The sequence below is a fragment of the Tamandua tetradactyla genome, chromosome 5 (assembly GCF_023851605.1).
Source record: "Tamandua tetradactyla isolate mTamTet1 chromosome 5, mTamTet1.pri, whole genome shotgun sequence".
Lineage (NCBI taxonomy): Eukaryota > Metazoa > Chordata > Mammalia > Pilosa > Myrmecophagidae > Tamandua > Tamandua tetradactyla.
The window spans coordinates 47,078,296-47,093,938 of record NC_135331.1 but is presented as its reverse complement, the minus strand read 5'-3'; the positions used below and the strand labels follow the sequence as shown (position 1 = coordinate 47,093,938).

General features: G+C 36.2%; 1 protein-coding gene across 15 annotated transcripts in view; it reads right to left on the bottom strand.

The window, feature by feature from the left end:
* The window catches only part of MBNL1 (muscleblind like splicing regulator 1), a 203,386-nt gene that overhangs the window by 146,118 nt on the left and 41,625 nt on the right, over positions 1-15,643 (bottom strand). For 8 of the 15 annotated variants that reach the window (XM_077160811.1, XM_077160810.1, XM_077160817.1 and 5 more), the window contains exon 2: positions 4,699-5,680. The exons of 6 other annotated variants lie outside the window; for them this stretch is intronic. In XM_077160811.1, coding sequence (XP_077016926.1) covers positions 4,699-4,872 — 174 coding nt within the window. In that variant the 5' untranslated portion in view covers positions 4,873-5,680. Of the gene's footprint in view, positions 1-4,698; positions 5,681-5,826; positions 7,011-15,643 lie in introns of those variants that run through there. One more of the 15 variants, XM_077160812.1, reaches the window with a different exon arrangement.

The window sequence follows — 15,643 nt, the reverse complement described above, 5'->3', positions numbered from 1 at the left end:
TCATTAACATGGAAAATTGCTCCCCTATTTAAAAGCACGGAATGTGTTTCTTCTAAAGCTTGAAAAAAAAAAGGCTGCAAAATTTCCTCAATAGGATCTCTTTGTAAGAAAATAAAAAGCTTTGTGTAATTCTGTGGAAAGGCAGGGACATTGCTCAGCATGAAACTGATGGATTAACATTGTTGATAGCTGAAATCCTGTACTTATCCTTGGCAAGGAAAATGACAAGATAAGCTTCTCAAACTAGGTCCCTAGGTACCTGTGCTGGGTCTGAAAGCTATTCAATTTCTCACCTCTCACATGAACTAGGCATATGTCACACATTTCCTGAATAGAAGTTTACCCCACAATATATGGACTCTCTGAACTCAATAATAGCCTTGTATCCTTGTATGCACTTGTTTAGAGGCTATTCGAAGGAATCACAGTTTTGCATCATTTTAAACATCCAAGTTACAATGCAACTCTGAACTCAGTTGTACGTTCCAAGTTGCTTTAGGTTTAAATTGTTCTTGGTTTGTAACACTTACTAATCTAAGCGAGGGTTAATGAGAAAAAGGAAAGTAGAAGCAGTGTCCCAAGATCTTATGAAAGGAAACAAAATAACCAGTTCTACAATTAGTGCCCTCATAGTTTGAATCAAAACATGGTTTGACATTTGTTCGTAGGACAGTTGAAAAATCTTTACTCATTTGAAAATCATTTTTCAAGAAACTTCTAACTGTAATCATACAAACAGGTAAATGAATATAGTCATTAGTACTGCCAACACAGCTGCAGTCGTTGAGAATTTCATTAAAGAAAGGCTTATGTCAGTGAAGCTGATTTCTGAAGCATGTTCCCAGGTATTCTTTACAAAGCTGTAGAATTTCTGATTAGGGAATGGGATTTAAAGTTTTACACAAAACACCTTGCTGCACAAGTTATGCCTTATAGTTAGTTCATCTTTTAAATCATCAGGGGAAAACAAGGAAGCTCTATGTCAACCTGCCACTGACACACTCATTGAATATGTGCCTGCAGGGTCACATGTATACAGGATAAAATAATCTGCCAAAGCTTTAATATCTCTGCCCTGGTGTTTCTACGACAAATTTTATGAGCTATGCTGTCTACATACACAAACTTTTATAATAGGGAAATGAAAAGTTCAATTATCTTAAATAAAATTGCCTAATGTGGTAAGTGAACAAATGACTTCACAAATCTTTCAAAGGTAAGAGTTTTGTTAGATCGTTTTAAAACACATAGTCAACATAAATGTTATGTCCCACCCCCGACCCAACACCTGAAAAACAGATTGTTGAAAAAGAATTCCCATAGGCCCGTAAGTTTATTTCTATTGACCATCTTGTAAAAGCTTATTTTTCAAGAATATAAATAACTTGGCATTACATTAAAATGTGTACTGGAGGTTTTCCTTATGCAGACTCTCTAAATCTCAGTTGAGAGATTGCTACTGAAGAAAATAGGTAATTATTATTTTAATCATTTCTGAAATGTATATTATTTTAATGATAACTTGAAGTATTACATTTTTTCTTTTAATTTTTCTCTCTTTTGTTACCCCAAACCAAGAGGGAAAAAAAATCCTCTTCAGCATAAAATGATGCACTTTTTCAAATATTCTGAATGTCTGAATAGCTAATATACCTCAATCTACAGTTTGTAAGCAATTCGATTCTCAAATTGACTACACTCTTAGGCTGCTATATATTAAGACTGCAAGTTACAAGCAAAATTAGGGGAGAAAAATTAAGTGCTTAGAGCATTGCTTAATTTATAAACTAGTACGATTACAGCTTCTGTTCTTACTTGTATCATTCTCCTTCTGATATATTTAAATATATACATACACTCCTCATTATGTAGTCTCATTTTACTTAGCAACATATTGTGATACGGAATTCTACATTTTCACGTAGCAAGTTTAATCTACAAGTTAATCCTCTAACCTTTAAGATGGCCAATATTTTGCAACAAAATTATCATCAGCTAATTTTCCTCCTATTTGCTTTATTAGTAAAACAATTGATTCCTGTTAAAGTTTTTCGAAATGTTAGACTTCGGTTTTTAATGAAATGAATTCTCCTTTTTTAACCAGAAGTCTGCTATAAACGTAAGTCACCTGGGACACTGGCCAAAGTCTGAAACAGCACAGCTGACGGGTACAGCCATTTCACAGGATCCTCTGAGAGCGTATTTGGTTTGCTTTCCTAACTTTCTAAAAATAGTAGATTACACAGGCTACCTCCATCTCATAGCTCAAGAACTCAGAAAAGGCTGGGCTATGGATTTAAGTAGTACATAGAATACATTTTATTAAAGAATTCAGGATATTACAAGTTTTCAAAATTCCTTCCGTGTACTCTCTGAGACAATACAAATGATCTAGCGGTTATTGGCATGGAAACCTTAAAAGGTTCCCAAATTTCAGAACTTTATGCATGAGTCATAGAGTTACTTTAACTGTTTTAAAATATGTGTCTGATCTATTTTAGCCACAAAACTGAACATAGGAAGACTACTATCTAAAAGGTAGGATTCTAAATATTGTATTAAGAGTCATCTATGTTAGTTATAAATATCTAAGAAACATGGTTTTTGAGATGAGAATACTGAATCACATGTTCAAAATTGCTTTTAATGAACTCCTACTATAGTTAGGTCACTAACAATTAAGGCGTTCCTGTCCTGGTATGAAGCTCCACCGTAAATAAAATTGTGTTTATTGTTTTCATCTTATTTAAATCCAAAATATGTTTTCAAGTTTTAGACCAGAAATGAAATTTCAGTTTCTGTTAGAAAGACAAAGAATCAGGGAGAACAATGTTTGCATTGATTAGCTGCTATAATGAGTTCATTTCATGAATAAATTTAAAACCTTGAAATGAAACATTTCTTTTTTAAAGTCCTTGATGTGGCCGTTGAATCTTGTTAACCACATAGCATGTCATTAAGCAATGCTGCTGCTTTACTCAAAGGGGGACTGTTTTCCAGGCTCACAAGTGAGCAGCAACTAAAAAAAAAATATTTTGAGATGGAAAAGTAACAACTGAATATTAATGTTTCACAATGTTTCTAAAAACTGTAGAGGCAGGTCTTCTGTGAAACTACTCAATGTCACAGCCAAATTTAATGTCCTTCATTTTGCAGCTACGAATATACCATCAAATGTCTGTCAGATTAAAAATTGGATTTACTTGTAATTGGGTCAAAACCTAGGGTTACTTATGGACACAGCTGGTCATAGACGAGTGTCATTAGCCCTTTGCCCCTCATTTTACGGGTCCCAGGCTATAATTACACCTGAATTCCATAGGCTTGCATTTAGAAACCCATTCACAAGGGCACAGCCTGTGCCCTCCATCAATGTCTTTCAAAGAAAGGATAAAAAGAAAAGACCAAAAGATAATTTATAACTTTTGCTTATTAATCTTCAGGACTATGACATTAAGAATAAAATATCATTTTAAGTGGGGTTTTTGTTGTTACTACCTCCTTTTCTCCTGCCTTGGAGCCTGTGGCAAGAACTTTAGAAAAGTGAGAAGCCCAAACTGGACCAAGAAGCAGTTAACTGAAACGGTTATCACTGAAATAACTCACCCTGATGTTGTTAAAGAAAACATTTTTTTTTTCTTTGGCAAAGACAAAATGGATCTACGAGTCTCTTACTTCTCTATATACCTTTAAGTGATCCCCCTCCTCAAAAGTTCAAAGAGTTAATTAAACTGGGGCATTGGTATTCAGAAACAGTTCAACTAAACCGAGTAGGTGGAGAGTACCCAAGACACTTCACTTTTCTCGTCTTCATCTTACATAGCAAAATAAAGACGTTTGCTATCTTCTAAAAGACCCATTTTCAAACTCAGTATCTGAATAGGAACCCCATGACCTATCTGAATGTCAAGAAGCACTAAAGTGAAACCATTTGGTTTCACAAAATGTTAACTTTAAACACCTCTAGGCGAAACTGTTACAAACAAAAAAATAAAGATCTAAGAAAATAAACTACTAAGTCACTTTCAATTAGACTTTTCAAAGCTAAAACAGCCCAGCTAACCACAGTACTTATATTCATTTCTACTGATTTATAAAATGCATATTCAACAAAGTTTGTGCCTCAAATCAGGGACAGTAGCAGCAGGTCAGAACCTGACTTCTTGTTATGTTTTCCATAAATGCACTGTCCTGGCCTTAAAATAATATGCCTACAAAATATAAAGGAAACCCAAAATGTCAAAAGAATAAAAAGTATATCCAAGTGTAGCTGACATCCACTCTGCTATTCTTTTTCAACGGTTCAGCACCTCTGCAAATACACACACTGGGCCATCTTCCTTCAGCTATTACCATGTCTTTGTATATAGTATATGCATATACTAAACACACGCATGCATCCCCATTTCCTATTCCTATAGATGGACACTGGCTTGCTATTACCAAGTAAAAAGTTCGACACTTTCTGCTCTAGAAAAACTTATGGAGTGAAAGGCTGATACAGTTATTCATAAAGTTTGGATAGGCATCACTCTACTGCTTCTCGAAAAACACCCCACCCCAGCATCATCAATAAAAACACACCACGTAACTGAACTATTAACAAAGCAACCTGTAATTCCAAACTCCGTGGACTCATGTCCATGTTCCTTTTATTCGATTATTGCATGTCCTTAAAAGAATATAGTATTTACTCACTTTCAATGAATCAAAGCAGGCGATTACTCGTCCATTTTCAACTTGGCAGCTTTTCGATGGATGTGCAAATTTACATTCCGTGTCTGGCCGTGAGCAAGTCCCCCTTTGGAACTCTCTACATACTTCCAGTGTTAGCCATTTTGTATCCCGAATTGGTGTGACACTAACAGCCATGTTTAGATTTTACAGGTAGTTAAATTTTTCAGTGAAACCAACAAATCCACCCCCCCAAAAAAAAAAAAAAAAAAAAAAAAACCAGCCACAACAACAACCAAAAAAAGCTGAACTGATAAAAGTGGAAAATAATGGTGAAAATATCCCCTCCAAAATACTTTTCCCCACTCCCTGCTTTAAAAATACATGGAAAATTGTGTTGTCAATATCAAGGAAAATTCACAGCATGAAACTGTTAATTGAAAGAGGTTTGGTTTTTAGAGAAATACTAGGATCGGAAGTAGATGAACGTTTAAAGGTAGGGCCTCGAATCAGCCTTGTGCTCTCAGTAACCCCTTCCCATGCCAATTTGGAGCCCAAAATGCAAGCATGAAAACGTGGCAGACCCTTTGACACTGAATTTCCAAGCTGCTTTCAGCAAAGTTGTCTGAAAGGGAATCTCCTCACAGCTGAATTTGCAATGGAGTTTGGTGGTGCAATCGGAATTGATTAGTTTGGCATAGACAGATGCAGCAGTTTAGAGCAAAATCGAGAAAATGATTTTTTTTTTCTCCTTGATTTTCTGGCAGAAGATATCTTACTTTTTCAGCAAACTTTTCTTTTAAAACTAAAGCAGCCTAGGGCAATGCCAGATACTTAGAGCTTTTCTCTTGATTATAAGTAGAAATGGGGGTGTCTGGGCTAGAGGTGAAGGGTGGATGTGCTGTCGTCACAGTCTAGCTGGCAGCAAGCAAGGCAAAAGCAGAGACTGCTCTAGAAGCGGTTCCAAGCAGCAGAGACGTCAGGAAAGGCACTTCTTAGTACCAACCTGTAGAAAAAAGAGATAGGTTAAGATTTACTAAGTAGCACTTCACTCATGTCCTATAGTAACACACAGCCTCGCTATGTGATACCACACTAATATCCAAGCCAGCCTCTCTCTCTCTCCCCCCCTCCCCTACACAAAATACTTACAGTGAGGCATATTGCAGCCAGCCATCGTAGATTTATTAAAAAAGGGGGCCGTTTCCCCTTGTGAAGCAATGCATGATAGAGAGATAACCAATCACAGATAGTGTTGCAGCAATATTCTGGGCAGAAAGCCAATAGTGTGGGTTGTCTTATGAAAGGTCGCGCCTGTCAGACGTTCATTACTATGCTATAAGCACAGAAAATGTCCATCAGATGTGACTTATTCCACTGCAAGAGGACGAACATGTGGGTTTTGAATTTACCCAACATGCAGTGAGTGGACTAAACCATGTTAGTTTCAAAACAGCTTCCAAGACAAGTCCAAGCGCTTGAAGATCCTCGCCAAGGGAATAAAAAGCAAGGTTTAAAAATTGCAGCTGAGTTCCAAGCTGCTTGCCCTCTGGCTCTGAGCAGGGACAGGCACTGAACAGCCTGCTCCTGCTGTCCTGACACGTGAATAAAAAAGGAAAGGGGTGTTTACAAATGGTACATTCTCCTGACCTATCCAATTCACTTCCTTCTAAAGCCCAAGTCCTGCCCCTCCGCTGAAAGCAGCACTCATACTGTAAAACTATTCCATTCAGCCGGCAGACACTTTGTCAATATATCACAGGCAGGCGAGATATGAACAAAAGCATCCTTTATTCAAACATTTTTTAAGCAGAAGCCGAGGTCACGTGGGGAAAATAAGAAGTGCAGTGTTGTCAGTGAGTCTGGCAAATCCGAAGTCAACCTCAAGGGAGAAAGTGATTCCATCGCAGAAACATTAAATATTAAGTGAGCAATCTGATTTGGGCAGCAGGACGCGCTTCAGAGGTACAATTCCGAATGAAGTGGGGGTGGATGGGCAGGGGTGGAGGGCGCGGGGGGCATCCCCTATTACCTAATGGTCTTGGCACAGTACCCTACAGACTGCTCCTCCAAACAGCAGGGCATTTTTGCTCTTAACAGCTTACTTTCTCTTTCACTTGCAAGAACTTTCAGAAGCAAAAGTATACATGTTTTTTCGTTTTAATGCTGCCAATAAAAAGCAAACAGGGCTTTACAAATCTAAAAGTTTCATACTACAAACAGGCAAAGGCACAGTATAATAAATACTGTTCGATTACACTTAGTTCTTCAAGGGCCAAAAATGGTCACTTGGCATACGGTACATTTATATTTTGGAAATATATATGTATATTTATATATGTCTATGATATACATATTTTTTATATGTCTATGATATACATATATATATGTACATCATAGATAGCTAGTAGGACTTAGGTTTTTTTTATTTTAGGACTAAGACTGTCATTCTTAACACTGATTTCTAAAAAAAAAAAAAAATGCTACCAGATTTGGATAATCTTGTAGTAAAACTACAACTTTTGAGAGAGAGTCAAAGAACCAATTCACCCTAATGTTCAAGAAATATTTTTGGTTTCAAAAAAAAGTTTCCAGGTCCTTACTCCTGGTTCTACAAAAACAAAGTCAGATCAGTCATATACTCTAAACTATGTCTTTCTGAATTACCTCATGCCTTGAGCATGGACTATATACAAGTTTGACAATCTCTTTATTCCTCTCCAGAATTTTCAAGTGCCTCCTCTACAATCATTCACTGACTTGAGAAACCAGCTAAGATGTCTCTTCATCCAAGAACTCTGCATCTGATGCCCTGTACAGTGATTTATTTCACTGCCCCAGGACAGAAACAATTTGACAAGTCTCAGTAATCCCAATGACTAGTATATTGCTAGAAAAGAGATGGCGTCCCATAACTATTATTTAATGATCAATTTGGACTATTATATCTAGGGTATAAAAATGCATACGCAGGCATGAACATACACATATAAACCCATACGAACAGAACACATGAACACGCAAAAACACACACGAACACAAACACGTTCCAACACACACACACACACGCACACATGCCTCTACAAATCGCTACGTTCCAACGTTAAAGAGACCCTCCTCCTGACTGCCTAGGAATCCTCCTCCTGGACAGCTCCCTATGTCTTTAAAATACCTCTCTGTATCTTTCTCCTCCATTCCCCAGGAGCTATCCTTCCTCCTGCCTACAGACAAGCCTCCACTTTGACTACTTCTCATCTTCTCAAGACCTCAGTCTTTTGCTTTCTACCTTCTCTCCTCTATCTATGCACACCCTCCCTTTCCAGCAGTTCTCTCTCTCTGAGCCCTCAACTGCACTCCAAAATGGCCAGGGTGGCACAACAGGAGGATGGGAACCTCCCCCTGACCACGTGCTCTCCTCTCCTTACTGCCCATAATCCATCTTTCTCAAACATCTCCAAAGCCACTTACACTTGCTGCTCTTCTGTTTCTTCCTCTCCCATTCACTTCTGAATATATCAGTCTGATTTCCACATCCACTACCTAACTGCTCTTCAAAGGTCATCAATGTTCTCACAGAAACCAAATCTAAAGAATAGGTTTAATTTTTGTCTTTACAGGACCTCTAACACTGTCTATAACTCCCTCTTACTTAAAATTTTCCCCTTGTCCGGAATTGAAAGTTTTTTCTCCTTCTGGCTTCTCCCAAAGCCAGAACAAAAGCTCCAACTCTAGAATCCCAGAGAGAGGCAAACTTAGGCTTCTTGGCATATACCTTTGCTGTTGTTTGCTCTTGAGGCTTGTCATATGTTAATCCTTTGTTTAGTTTGATATCTGCTTCCTTACCCCTTCAACGTGGCAAATCCCCTCTCCTTCTTTAGGTGGTTATTCAAACTTCACCCTCTCTATAAGGCCGGGTCAACTCTGCTAGATATCACTGCATTCTCAGAAAAGTGTCTATACAAAGTGTACAGGGTCTTATACAAGGCTTGTAAATCAAAGTGCCTTCATACTACTTTTTGCTCCCAAGGTTATGACCTCTCTGAAAACAGGGAGTATCAGCAATGATTTATTATTTCCCAGTTCTTAGACCATAACAGATGCTTTAAAACTGTTCAATAAATCTTATTCATATTAACAGCAATAAACAGGCAGATTAAGATGTGTTCCCACCCCTAATGAAGCATCACCTATGAGGTCCAAACAACAGGAGGACCAACGAGAATGCCAGCATTAGAAATAACTACATTGCTTGGCAGCTATGTCTAAACACAACTACAGATTCAAAATCTAGACTTTATTCTTTATTTTTCCTTCCTGCTGTGCTACAGGCTTAGTCTCACTCAAAGATTAAAGATGTTTCAACTAGAAGTGAAATGGGTGATCTGGTTAATTTTATAATCCATAGCAAAGAAAATTATTTCACTTCATAAAGTGTTAGAGAAAGGCTTACAGACATATATTTGCAAGTGAACATACTACTTAATTGTAAAAGATACAGGCAGGGATGATAAGTGAAATATTTATAGTTGGCCAGTCATGGGCACTGAGCAATCAGAATGGACAGTAACCTCTAAGCATTACTAATCTAACTGGACCTGGTAGAATGTGTGCCCTAGCTGTAGGCATTATGGGTACTAACCTCAGATTATATCCTATAAATTGATTTTTACTAAATTGCTGATATCAGATTATTCTTGTATTCTGCCCCTTTATTCAAAATGAGGAATCTCAGGAGAGACTGGAAATCCTTACACCTGTGCATCTTGGTCAATTAAAATTTTATGGGATTGGGTCAATACTGAATTCTCAAAACATTACTTCAAATAGCAATAAGTTCTTGTTCTATAGATAGACACAATGCTTTAAAGTATGTGGGTAACCTCTAGAATATGAGTTCTAGAGAGTTCTTCCAAACATATTTGCCCTAAAAAATGGGTGTTGCTTGTAAATAATTATTGAAAGAAATATTTCTACTTTAAAGATATTTACGAGTAGGTAAATTGCTCCTGAGATAATCTCTAACCTTTATTTCAGTATCAAATAATAAGCTATACTACAACTTTGCTTGAACAACAGCAGGGGGAAAAAAAGACGAGGAATTTATCAGTTTTGCAGTGAGAACCAGACTTTTTAAAACCTGTGTAACAAGAAGCCCTCTTTTATCCACTGAGCATATTTCAAACACAAATATCCAGAGCTCCTCACATTATACACCTTATATGGCATCTTCTACAAATAAGCATATTCTCCCACAAGATCCAAAATATTTCAAAAATCATGTGTATTTTCTACTTTTATATGTGAGGGGGAGAAACAGAAAGAAAGGAAAAGGAAAAATGTGAAAAGATAAGGGAAAGGAAATGGGGAAAAGGATCGAATAGCATGGGAAATACTAATAATTATTGTTGTATTCTCATTATTCTTACATTGATACATATTAGTTGAATGGTACTGAACTGACACTGGATGGCTTATATGCATAGATATCGATGGGTCGCATACACACTGCAATAGATGAACAGACACAAGGTAAGAGAATGAAACCCTACTTTGGAGAATCGGATCACGTCTATGAGCAAGATTACATGCTTCACCAATATTGACTTATCTTTCACTTCTTCTGAATCAGTATGGTTTCATCCCAGAGCAGTTAACAGGGAATTTGGGGGATTTTTTTCCCATAAGCTTATGATTTCAAAACAGATTAAATATTGAGGAACTTGACTAATTACTTGGCATCTTTTATTATAATTTTTATTTACTATGCCCATTTTAATCGAACTGGCAGAGATGCCCAACATCATGGGGTATGTTTGGAATTGCTAAGAAGAAGCTCCTTACCCAAAACCATAACTTCATAACTTCTTCACCACCAACCCTGTCTCATTGGTGTCAACAGATCCATCACAAGTAACCCATTACTTTGGCAAATTAAGTTTGCTCACGCAAGAAGTTTACCAAGAGTATGTCCCAAATATTAACAGAGATTTCAGTCTGCAAATAATTAAGCACTTCTGAAGGCTCTGTAGCCATTTCTCTACTCACAAAGGTATCAGATAGAGCACTAAAAGTTGTTATTTATTATATGGGAAAACCCCTGGTCTCAAAGGGTTAATGCAGCTTTCAGCAGTATTCAACTCCATATAGCAAAAAGCTGAGATCAGTGTTTCTCAGCAAAGGGTGAGCACACACTGCTAGTACCCACTGCAATCTTAGGTGAGCATAAACAACCTAATTCGAAAAGATGCATTAGAAAACTGTTAACTAGCTCATTAAGCCTGTGATTACATGGATATTATAGCTTAGGAAGAGGCTAAAGTTTAATAAAAAGAATTTAAAGAATAAGACTAAAAAAATACATTGGTACAAACCATGAAGTAGATATGCAAATGACTGAAGTTTTGGAAATACTGCTGAGAAAAAGGCAACTTTCAGTTACAGAATCCCTGGCATGTCATGAAAACTGCTGGTTTGACACACTTCACCATTCGGTGATATGGGTGACAAGAGACAGCTGAATAAAGGAAGGTTGTGTTTTCTAATTCAAAGTAACTTAAGATCTTTCAAAGCATTCTTGTTAAATTCTGATACTTTCATAGATTTGGTTCCCTAATTATCAGATGGCCTGTTATTGTAAAGCCAAGGGGGAAGTACTGGTTGAGTGATACACTATTGCTAAAGATCAGAACACCAGAAGCAACTAGCTAAACTGCACTCAAATTTGAAAATCATTATTGTTCCTTCAGTCTTTGTTTGTAGGACAGAATAAAACATGAAGCCTCTACACCGATGATGATTAAAAAGTGAGTTTTGAATTAATTACTACATCAGGCAAAATAAATAATGAAATAATTACTACATCAGGCAAAATAAATAATGAAATATTTTAAGATCATTATAAGATAAATATCACAAGGGTTCACCCCTTAACTTTGTATGCTGTTATCACTAGCTCTGTACTTAAATAGGCTTCCATGCAGCCCCAACTGGGAAAACATCTTTGAGTTTTTCCAGCCCACTATCAAAAATATCCAACCTCCCATTCCTCTCCACACAGCCCAGACTTGCCGGATGCTCACCCTGTTTTACTTTTCCTCATAATATTGCTTAGTATTTAGCATAATATTATGTACTTATCTCACCAGCTGCCTTTGCCCTAAGAACATAAGCTCCCTGAGAGCAGGAGTGGTCAAGCTAAGTAGCTACAAAATAACCAGCAACCAAACAGTATGCGGTCAGAGCAGGCAAGCAATCATTATTTATTGAATGATTGAATATTTTTCTTCGTATATCTGCACATTAGGTTATAAGCCTTTTCTAGACCTTATAATGCATGGGCCAGAGATGCACAGTTTAAGACATCAGTGATACTGGAGATAGCACCTCTATAACTAAATGAAACCAGCATCAACTCTATTCGCTGGAAAGAGACCACGAAGCAATGATGGGAAATAAAAAAACCATCTTTGAATATCTCTTTGATTGTGAGGTCGAGGGAAGATTTTTTTCTATCCACAGAATAATTCAAAACAGTTACGTGTGGTTTTGCAAATTTAAAACATTTAACTAATTATCTGTGAATTTCCGACAGAATCAGTCTCCAGTTTTGGCAAAAGAAGGGAACATTTGCATTTTTTCCCGATGATGTTCAAACAGGCAGTGTTTTAATATTTCCCATTATTCCACAAAGAAGTATAATGAGATGAAACTGAATGCTATTTTATCATACTTCTGGAGAAAAAAAGCTAATCCCACTTATTTTTTCTAATTGCCCTATATGTTATACAAAGAAGTCATTTTGTTAGCCTCAGGTAGTCATTTCTGAATCTGCCCGTTCCATTTAGTATTTCAAAATAACATATAGTCAGGAAATCAAAGCACAGACTATAACAAGATAAAAATGCAGTTATGTACTGAAGAGTTAATGGTAAAAAAAAACTAGTCTTATCTTACCATCCTGGAAGTTTTCAGAAAGAACAGAACATTGACCCAACAGGAACCCACCAACGTGGAACCAGCATGAGAAAATCGTAAATGCTAAATGGAATGCAATACGCTACGATATTGTTATTTCCAATGCAATGCCCGGATCAGGGATGTGAATTCTAAAGCTTTTTCAAATTAGGAATATTTTATTTGGCATAGTAATTAGGGGCCACAGTCTTAAAATTAATTGTTGAAGGGAGGTTTTTGAGCAAAGAAAAATCTTAGTTTTAATTTTCAACCTCTGTATCTTCTGAACAATATCACACAGCTTCTGACAGAGTTGGTGGAACCTCTGCCTATAACATATTTAAAACATGATCTTTGTTTGAGGAATGGTAGCAAATTCATCTGTGCTTCCCTAATGATGTTATTGCACAACCTCCCCCCCCCAAAAAAAAGTAGGAAGTTGATCAAAGAGAAATGAGAAAATATTCCCACGGCACCCTGTACATCTGTGAAATTGGCTACATGCCTATCTCTTTACCCCAGTACTCCAACTTTCCTTCCACCCACAAACAGTGGTTCCAAGATCTTCTCCATTATTAATCTGAACCTGCTTTCCACTTCAGCAGACACAATTAATTGGATAAATTCTAAAATCAACAGGTGAAGAACTGACTAATTCAGCAACAAACACTGTCAAAATTTAAGCACATCTCCATTAAGGTCCGACTAAATGGTAGTTGCCACACTTTCGAAAATGTTTAAAACTTGAATGCAGCAGTCGCCCTCAGCACTATCAACTATCTCTTAAGTACAAACGCTTGATCCCAACAGTTCTTGAATTTCCAAATGTCTTAGTTAAACACCTCACATATTAATTTCTGTCAGGCCAATTTCACTGGCTTATGAAAATTATCCAGAATATGTTGCTTAATTATTAATCATTATGAGAAAAATAAGGGAAAAGCTATGTTTATAATTAAACTGAAATGGCCAAATAATTATTTTTCAGAATAGAATCAATAAAAAAATTATAAAGTACAGTATTATTTGAATGCATACTAATTAAATGAGTTAGGGGACTTCCCATAGCACCACACAATACACTAATATATCCTCCTTTCCGTACAATAAAAGTCCCTGTTCATTCATAATGCATTTCCTATTCCAAACTTGACAAACACTCAAGCCACACAGGTGCTCTACATCACAATCCTATGGATATTTATACTGATTTACATCTCTTACCTTAAATATTACTTTTTTAACAAATAATTATATACCAATGCCAAAGCTGAATTTATTACTATTAATAAAATATCAGAATCTCTTTTTAAATAAAATTCACATAAATGTTCATGTATAAATACAAATTACGTCTTCACTAAAAAAAATAGTGAAGCAAGACTTCATTGGTTTTCCCTGGTTTAAAGGAGTGCGCTATGACATAAAACAAAGATACGTGTTGACAAATCATATTTTCACTTCAATATAGCTTAAGTATCCTTTGGAAAAGGGTCCACATAATTCACATACTTAACTAGGCCTGAGATACTGAACACCACCAAATTATGTTAATGTTATTACAATTGCTATATAATAACCAAAGCATCAGACTGCATTTTGCAGAATCCTAGTATTTCAAAAGGCAACTTCATGGTTTTTCAAAAGAGAGTGGTAACAGGAAGGCATATTTTGTTTGTGTCTGGCTCAATATTTCTTATAAGAAATAATATTTTGTATTTCTTACAGCTTAGAAGAAAGAAAAACCAATGATAAGAAAAACAGCCTCAAAAAGTTTTAAATCATAGACTATGTAATTGGATAAAGGAATTTAGTTTGTCTCCATGGTATCTAAATTATTAAATTGTTTACCACATTTTCATTTCACAACTATTTCCCTAAATCTCTAACATGCATAAGAACTGAAATCTCACTACGTTTTGTATCAAATGGCAATGCTGGAGTGGAACAGCTGAGTCACAAGGACACTTTACAGACATACATGGAAAAAAGAAAAGCCACGTCCTCATGGAGTGCACATTCAGAAGAAAAGTTAAAAAATAAAATAAAAACCTGCTATACAGTGTGGTAAGGACTGTGAATATAAAGGATTCTCATTTTAGAAATGTTAAAGCTCTAGGGGAAAATTAAACTTTGAATCAAATACTGTCTGCTTAGGCTTTGAACCTTTCTTCTCCCTCTATACCTCGAGCACTCTCCAATTGCTATGAAAATCTAAGTTATTTCAAACTCAAAGAACTAACACGATGCACCTTTAAACGTAGTTCTGCTGTGTGTGTGTGTGTGTGTGTGTGTGTGTGTGTGTACTGAGAAGTGTGGTTAGAAATTATAAGGCTATGAACTATATGGAGAGAGATACTGCTAAATGTAATGGAGGAGACAGTAAAATATAAGTACACATTAAAAAGAGAAATTTTTAGCAAGAGATTTATATGAATCACGCACATTCACTCCATGGTCATAACATCTATTTCTTTCCTTCCTTTTTTTTTTGTTTTTTTGTTTAAGAAACTGCTAAATGAATATACTCTCACTGTAATAAATTTAAACAATACATAAGGATTTTATTGAAAGACCTATTGAATTCCCATTCTTATTACTGCCCAATCAGACCCTCTCCCACCACTATTAATATCGAATATTTAGTCTTTTTTCTCCACATTCAACACGCATACACATCAGGCACACATATACATATCAAGTTCATTTTTGTTATAGAAATGATAGACTCATTCTAAGCGCATCGTTCTGAAGTTTGCTTTCCACACTATGAAATGTTAGTGATCTCTCTACGTCCATAGAAAGAGATCAAAATTATTTTTAACAACCACACATTATTCCACTATATCCTCATTTCTTTACTAATGGCCACCTATGTTATTGCCAATTTTTCACTATTTTAAGCAATGCTGCAATGTATGCACACACTATGCTTATATTTGAGTTCTTTCAAAAAATAAATTCCAAGAAGATTAAGTGTACTCATATTAATTTTGAACTAGAACAATACATTTCT